The following is an 8,117-nucleotide window of genomic DNA, read 5'->3' as shown; positions in this document are numbered from 1 at the left end:
CTGGACGTGAGAACTGTGGAAGTGGGACAGCTATAGGTATAGCACCGGATAGCAGGGTGTTGAGTTGCACACGGCTCTTCAGGTAAGAGGAATTCAGTGCAGTGCAAAGTCTCTGTACACCATCAGAATGCTTTGTCCCATGAAAAGTTACTGGTAGAATTCTAAATATGTTTACTTGGATGTAAGTACTGTTGGTTTCAGTGGGGTGTGTAACCAGATAATTATGTTTATGGTCAATGTGTGTCTTTGCAAAAATCCTTGTCATTATTTAAGAGTAATATGGATATTTTAAAATCTGTTACAGGCTTGCATTGCCCGAAATTGCTATCCTTCCCCACTGAATTATTATAATTTCCCTAAGTCTTGCTGTACATCGGTAAATGAAGTGATATGCCATGGAATTCCGGACAGGCGGCGTTTACAAGAGGGAGATATTGTTAATGGTAGGAAACTTTAAAAAGTGTAACTGTAATGTCTTCCTAAAACAATGGTGATTTTTTGGAGGGACATCATCATTGGAAAAGTTATAATCAATATTTTATTTTATATGGATTCTCTTCCATCCCCTTGAGTTTTCCACTTCCATAATATCCATTGAAAAATTGCTGATCTTGAAGATTTTTAAACACTTTTTACTGAGAAACTCCTCAGACTTCATGTTAATAGAATTATTTCTCTTGGCTAGGCTATATGAATTATAAAATAAGCTTGTTTTTTAATTGTACAGGATTTTATTGTTGAACATGCCAAAGCACTCTCTTACATGTCCATATTTTAGCTCATTTTTGGAGGGAAAGCTTTACAGCCCCATCCAAGATTATTCATTTAACCCTTTTTGCAAAGCAGGATGTAGTTTTCTAGTGTTGATATTGTTCTTTTTTCTATGGTAGGAATTACTAACAGGACCAGAGAATTTGCACATTGCTTATTGTAGCCTTGTAAGCCAGAGAGCCAGCATAGTGTAGTTAAGAGCAGTGGACTCTAATCTGGAGAACTGGGTTTGATTCCCCACTCCTCCACATGAAGCCTTGGACCAGTCACAGTTCTCTCAGAACTCTCTCATCCCCACCTACCTCACAAGGTGCCTGTTCTGGAGAGAGAAAGGGAAGACGATTGTAAGCTGCTCTGAGACTCCTTAGGGTAGAGAAAATCAGAGTATAAAAACAGCTGCTCTTCTTCTTTGTTGCTTGAGGAAAAAGTAATTGGATAATTGTTTCATTGTAGACTTAGACTGCATCTCTGCCTGGGGACGATTCCCTGTTTTGGTCTTACTGCTGCAGTGAACATTGGCCTGCATTCCCCAGTGCCATCACCTCTGCTGGTCTTTCCCCCTTCCTTATTGGTTTTTTGTAGATCACTGTAGTGATTTATTATTGTACATTGTTATAGTGCTTTAATATTGTGGCCTTTCTTTCTGTCACCTTTCTTTCTTTTTAATGCAGAAAGCATGCCAGTGATGTTGGGGGTAAATGGTTGGTGGGAAGTGTGCAATTCTTAGAACAATTTCCCCAAACTCATTTTTGGGTACAACCTTTTAGGATTGAGGCTTTAGAAGAAGCAGCAGAGCCTGGGAAAAACCCAGAAGGCAAAAACTGGATGATAATGTCATGTGGTAGCCACCCCATAAGAACTGCTGCAGCTGAGAAGGCAGTGCAGCTCAAGAACTCCTTGTGGAATCAACCTTAGAGTAACCCACACTCCCGCAGTGCCAAAAGAGTTGTGTTGAATCATTTTGAAATCCAAAGAACTGTGCAACTAGTTTTACAGGTGCCCAGTGTCTTTGAACAACAGCCTCTCATCCTACGCCGCAACCTGCCTTTGAGACTGAGTGGAGTCAGCTGTTCAGAAGAAAGTCAGATTCTCACTGGACTCAGGCTAGACTTCATTTCCCTAATGCCTGCTAGGAAAATTAAAAAAATCCATATAAACCACATCTTGCAGTTGCAGTAAATGAAGGAAAGCAAAGGTGCATATTATGCCCGATACGCTCAAGGCAGACGACCAAATCATAGCACATTATTATGTGCTAATTGCTTCCCGGTTGCGTGTGGCCATGTTCTGTGTGGGTTGCTGTAAACATTTCTAAAAAGCCTTATGTGTAGATGTGCTGTGCCAGAATAATGGCTTATTAGGGTAGACAGTAGCAATTGTTGTCCTGAACAGATACATGATGTTGACTCTCATATCTTAACCAAATGGCTGAAGGGCATTGATTCCTGGTGTTGCCAGTGCTAATGAATGCTGGCACGGTAACTAACTATAGATGATCAGAAGGGATATGTGGGATGTATGTGGGCAGGGGTGCTGAACACATGGAATCTTAAGAGATCTTGGAATGTTCTTGGTTTTGCAGGAATTTCTCTTAAAGCTGTAGTATGTTGGGGTAGAGGGGAGGGTGTACTAGAGAGAATGCAAGTATTCTCCTTGGATTGCGTGCTTTCATGTACTTCCTTGGCATCTGGTTCATATGCAGGGATTTTCTAAGTTCAAAGTGGGATGAATATTGGCTTGTTCCAATGTTTATTCTGGAATGAATGGCTTGAATCTTGGCGCTTAGAGTGAGACCCGTATAAAGCTCGCTTCTCATCCCAGATCTGAACTTGTGATATTGTCTTGCACTGAGTCAGACCATTGGTCTGTCTAGCTCAGTGTTGTCAGCTTCAATGAACAGCAGCTTTCCATGACCTTGAGAAGAGAAAGAGCTTTTTAACTGGAGATTCTGGGGGTTGAGTCTTGAGACTTCCTAAGTGCCAAACCAGGTGTTCCATTGCATGGTACCATAACACTTAGGTTTTGTGGGCTGCAATTTTTGTTTTGTTTTGGTTTTTACTGAATTCTGACCATTTATCCATATTGTGCCCATCATAAGGACACATTTGTGGAATGACAGATGGCTGGGTTGATTTTGGTGGGACAATTACTTGCAGAGCAGTCTTACGAAGAGCTACTGCATTCTAAGCTCTTTAACATCGTAGAGCTTAGACTGGAGTAACTCTGCATAAGTTTGCACAGAATGGGTGGGATCCAACCAGATTTTCCACTCATGCAAAAGGAAGGAAAAGATCCTCTTTGGTTATTAGAAAAGCTGTGCTGGGAATTCTGGGATCTAGGTGGACCGAAAGCCATATGGGACGGGAGTGATATGAAGAGGGCACTTAGCCAAGACTGTGGAAAAAAGCTGTTTGGATCCAACGCAGTGTATTGTCTTTCCCTCTCAATGCTTGCTAGTTTTATGGTTGTATTATCATTTCAAATGTGGGAACACAACCAATGTTCCCTCTAATCCCCCCCCCCACTGAGCAGAGTAATCTCACATCCTGAGCAGAATAGAACTGCTGTAATTATGAAATGAGCAATGGGCAGTGCAAGACCCTGCACGGCTCCAGACTGCTGCTGAGCGGGGTTTCTTTTGCCGCTCACACACACATCTTAGAGGGAACGCTGAACACAACTGCAGTTTTGTTTTTCTTTTTTCCTTCCAGTGGACATTACAGTTTATCGTAATGGTTATCACGGGGATCTCAATGAGACGTTTTATGTTGGGGAAGTTGATGAGGGTGCAAAGAGACTAGTTCAGACAACCTATGAGTGCCTAATGCAAGCGATCGATGCAGGTAAGGAATTGCTGGGAGCCACTCGCTTCTGGTCTCCCTCTTGAATGTGGGATCTCTGACATGTCAGTGGTTGGATGCCAGAACCCTTGGCAGCTGCTGCCATTCTAAACTCTCTTAATCCCAGATCATGTCTTGTGCCAAACTGTTGTGGAAAGCTATAATTTTATTCTATTCAGTTCTGTTGAAAAGACAATAACTGCTTTACCCCCTTTTGGGTTAAGCCTTATGTGGAAACCCTTCCATTATAATTTAAAACCACTGTGCAGAATTTATTTCCAGACATCTGACTGACATAGTACATTTATCATGCTAGGACTGTTACCTTTGCACAACGTGCCTTATGTGGAAACCCTTCCATTATAATTTAAAACCACTGTGCAGAATTTCTTTCCAGAAGAAATCTGACTGACATAGTACATTTATCACGCTAGGACTATGTTACCTTTGCACAACGCTGCTTTATGATAAATGTAGAATAACCAAGAGTCTTTGGAGACAAGCTCAGATATTTAATCTGCATCCACTTGCAATATTTTAAAAAGTACATTTCAAATTCTGAAAAGCGCAGTAAGTGAGCTATTCTTTCCCCTGTGTTAAAATGCTGGTAGTGGGGAGGCAGAATTTTTCCCATGAAACGTTTGACATGTGCCAGGGTTTCATGTGAGCACGTGGTGTTGAAAAGTTAATAACCAAAATTAAATAACCTGAAAGAGGACAAAGCTGTAACTAGAAATGCCTACTCATAGAATTGCCAGGGAAGGAGTAAGTTTGTGTGTTGTGTACATAATCTGTTCTATTGTAACTATCCCAATTCAAGTACTTTCCATTTTGTTTGAAGTATTAGACCAAAGGGGTCCCTGCTTCAGATTTCTCGTCATAAACACTGACTCCCCCTTGTGTGGGGGAGGGGGGCACATGGGTGCAGTAGGAAAAGAGCTCATGTGCAGGTACAAATACAAAATAACGACCTTATAAAGTAGGCTGTAAGAAGTAGTGTTTGAATGCCTTTGAGTAAAATAGCTCATGCTTTATCTTACAGTAAAACCTGGTATCCGATACAGAGAGTTGGGAAATATTATACAGAAGCATGCTCAAGCCAATGGATTTTCAGTGGTTCGGAGTTACTGTGGGCATGGGATCCATAAACTTTTCCATACTGCTCCCAATGTGCCACATTATGCCAGTAAGTATGGACAAAATGTCTACTGCATGCTAGTGTTACAAGTAATTAACAAGCACAAATTGTTTCCTGTTTTTGTAATAAAATCCCATACCCTATTGCTTGTGAATACTATCCTGAATCCATTTTACTGAAATGACGTTGAAATGGTGGGAAATCTAGCCCAGGGTTTATGCAAGAGTGAAAGGTGGTCTTTATCTCACTTGTTGCTATGACCATAGGGCTATGGACATTGTTATCCTTATTTTCATGGTACTGATTCCCAATAGGGAATCTGTCTTCTTGGAGCAACTCTAGATGTCACCTTTGTCAGCAGGGAATACCCTTTCAGAAACAGTGCTTCCATCACAGAGGACACTTGGTTCTGAACACCTAACAGTTCGTGACTAGCTTTAAAACCTCACGGCAGCCATTTTCTGGTTGGCTGTGCCAGCTTCACTCCCTTTACTTTACGGCACCCATTTTGTGATGGTGCTCACGGTCTGTTTTCAAAGTTCCAGAAAGCAGCCATAGCTTCAACAAGGTTGAAGACTCCTGTTTTATGGCTTCATGTGAGCGACTGGGACACCTCCTCGGTACTAAAGTGCACGCTTTGCATTTAAAATTACTCGCTGTGTAATGTGCTTTCCCCTCCTCTACAGACTGCACACGTCTCTCATCAAATGTAACTATAGCTTTTGTGATACAGAACACTCCATCCAAGTTCTGGGGTGTAATGAGTATTTTTTTTTTACTGCCATGCTATTAGAAACCATGGAAGCATTTAAGCTTCCCCAACATTACTTTGTTGTTCGTATTCCCTGCTGTTCCCTGCAAACTACTCCCTCTCATTTTGGTTTCTTTTCAGAAAATAAGGCTGTTGGTGTGATGAAGCCTGGTCACGCGTTTACGATAGAACCAATGATCTGTGAAGGTAATTCTGCATCTAAGAGGTTCAGAGTCCAACTAGAAATTGAACTTCTTGTAGGAACTCCTGTAAGCTGGGCTTGATTTGAGAACTGGGCCAAGGTAAACAGAGCTGTTTTTCTGAACGACTGGAAACAGCTAACTTCTTCAGCCCAGTTCCAAGCTTAGAAACCCTCAATGACATCAGAAGCAAAAGGGTCTCCTAATGCCCCTCCTCCCTCTCAAGGCTCCCAGATGCTGCCCTTCTATTTCCCTGGCTGGCAACAGCTGCAGCAGTGGCAGAGGTAATAACAGGTAGGGGGCTCTGGAAGCCTCTTTCCTTCTTGCTTCGTGACTGGAATGTTTGCAGTATCCCTGGAATCATGGGAGAGGTCTTTTTCCCAGGGCTACACATTTCCCATGATCCCTAGTACATGGGTCATTCATTTTTAGGTGTTTGGAGCAGGGGAGTGGAGCCACCTTGGCTTCCAGAATCTTCCCTCTTCTGCTATTGCTGCTTGCTCTTCTTTCAGCCTTTGCTTCCATGCAAGGTGAATGAAAAGTGAACTGAATGGTAGAGTGGAGCCTGGATGGATCATGGTTTCAGCCAGAATGCTCACGGGGAGTGTGGTTGGAGTGGCGCTAAGTTTAAAATATGGCCAAACATTGTGAGTTGAAAAAAATTCATTTTCGGAACTTCCCTCCACCTCCTCAAGTGTTGGTAGCGCTGACTATGATAAGAGAACTAGGTAGCCTTCAAATAGAAGTGCCCGGTAATTCAGATGTGTGATAGATAACATACATTTCATCAGATTATTATTTTGAATCTGTGAGCCCCACTGAACTGCAAGCTCACTTCTCATAAGTGCATTGGATTAAGTAGCCCTGAGTCTTTAGCTTCTTTGATTTGGTTGGACTATGAAGCTATTTCCAGGATTGACTTCACTGTAACAGACACTGCTAATGTTGCTATGATTCTATTCCGTGAGCTCTGCTCTGAGTTCACTGTAACAGACACTGCTAATGTTGCTCTGATTCTATTCCGTGAGCCTTTCACTAGCACAGGGCTCTGTTCTGAATTAGAATCATAAGATCCATCTCATGGGATACAAATTCTATGCTCTGAAGCATGTTTAAGTGCTGTCCTACAACAGCATCAGTGAAAGGCTTATGGACTCTTTGCTCCATGATTGTTTGCAAGGGGCATGCTCTAGTGGCGCAACTTAGTTTTATCCCTTTAATCTTCACTTCTGTGTGCAACAGCTGCTGTATCTTAGTCATCGAAGAAAATACATTAACATATGAGTTACAGATATGAAATGACATTTCTCATTATGCATTGAATATCCAATACATCTTGTATAGATTATAGCTTTAATTTGGCACTGGACAAGATTCCCTTGTACAAGCAAGGGTATGTTTAATTTTTTATAGACGTGTGTATCTTACCAGAAACCCTGTACGTCACTAATAGCTTCATCATTCACTGAAAGCCCCAAAGAGTCTAGATGTTTACCCTTCTTTTCCCCCAAAGCTATTGCCTTCAGGTTTAAAGATCCAATGTTATCTGGACATAGAAGGCCACATAGGAAGCTACCCGGCCAAAGGACAGTAGAAGAGGGAAGGAGCAGCCTTAGTCAAGAGGCTTGTAAGGGAGGGAGGCTATTGAAGAAAGTGCATAGCAGGCATGTCCCAGGCTAGCCCAATCCTGTCAGATCTTGGAAGCCAAGCAGGGTTAGTACTTGGATGGGAGACCACCAAGGTAGTCCAGGTTTGCTCTGCAGGGAGAGGCAAGCAATAGCAAAGCACTTCTGAGTATCTCGTTTTGAAAGGCCTCCAGGTTCGTCATAAATCGGCTGCAACTTGATAGCACTTTCCTCCACCCACCACCACTGATAAAATGGTGCGCTTTTTGTCTCAGTACTTGGGTATTTTAGCTTGTCTCTCTCCAAAACCAAAGAACCTGCTTTTCTCACTAATTTTAATCTTCCTTATCATTAGGTGGGTGGCAAGATGAAACTTGGCCTGACGGCTGGACAGCAGTGACACGCGACGGCAAGCGATCTGCTCAGTTTGAACACACTCTTCTGGTCACAGATACCGGGTGTGACATCTTAACCCGGCGGCTGGATAGCATTCGCCCTCACTTCATGACCCAGTGCTAACTTAGGCCAAGCTGCGGGGCCTGAACCAAGTGTCTCTGTACTATGCATTTTACTAAAGTACAGGCCAGAGGGGAGATTTTTATCACCTGTTTTCTTCTTGTTGACAGTAGGCGAGAGCAAGTCAGCCTTGCATTTCATGTCTTGGAAGATCCCGATGCAGAGGATTGAAAAGCAGATAGGTTTTAAGAGCATTTCTCTGCTCACCTGTTACCCAACATTGTTTGAGCTTTTTTTTTTTTTTTAAATCATTGTCCTTTATGGTACCACTCCCCC

General features: G+C 42.4%; 1 protein-coding gene across 1 annotated transcript in view; it reads left to right on the top strand.

Moving 5' to 3' along the window:
* METAP1 (methionyl aminopeptidase 1) overlaps window positions 1-8,080 on the top strand; it is a 25,005-nt gene extending 16,925 nt beyond the window's left edge. The window contains exons 7-11 of the mRNA XM_015415981.1: window positions 305-443; window positions 3,483-3,614; window positions 4,654-4,797; window positions 5,642-5,707; window positions 7,681-8,080. Of these exons, the coding sequence (XP_015271467.1) occupies window positions 305-443; window positions 3,483-3,614; window positions 4,654-4,797; window positions 5,642-5,707; window positions 7,681-7,844 (645 nt within the window). The 3' untranslated portion in view covers window positions 7,845-8,080. The remainder of the gene's footprint in view (window positions 1-304; window positions 444-3,482; window positions 3,615-4,653; window positions 4,798-5,641; window positions 5,708-7,680) is intronic.
* The last annotated feature ends 37 nt before the right edge of the window (window positions 8,081-8,117 follow it).

Source organism: Gekko japonicus, unplaced genomic scaffold (assembly GCF_001447785.1).
Source record: "Gekko japonicus isolate JY-2015 unplaced genomic scaffold, Gekko_japonicus_V1.1 scaffold68, whole genome shotgun sequence".
Lineage (NCBI taxonomy): Eukaryota > Metazoa > Chordata > Lepidosauria > Squamata > Gekkonidae > Gekko > Gekko japonicus.
The sequence above is the reverse complement of the archived record's forward strand: the minus strand, read 5'-3'. Positions and strand labels throughout refer to the sequence as shown.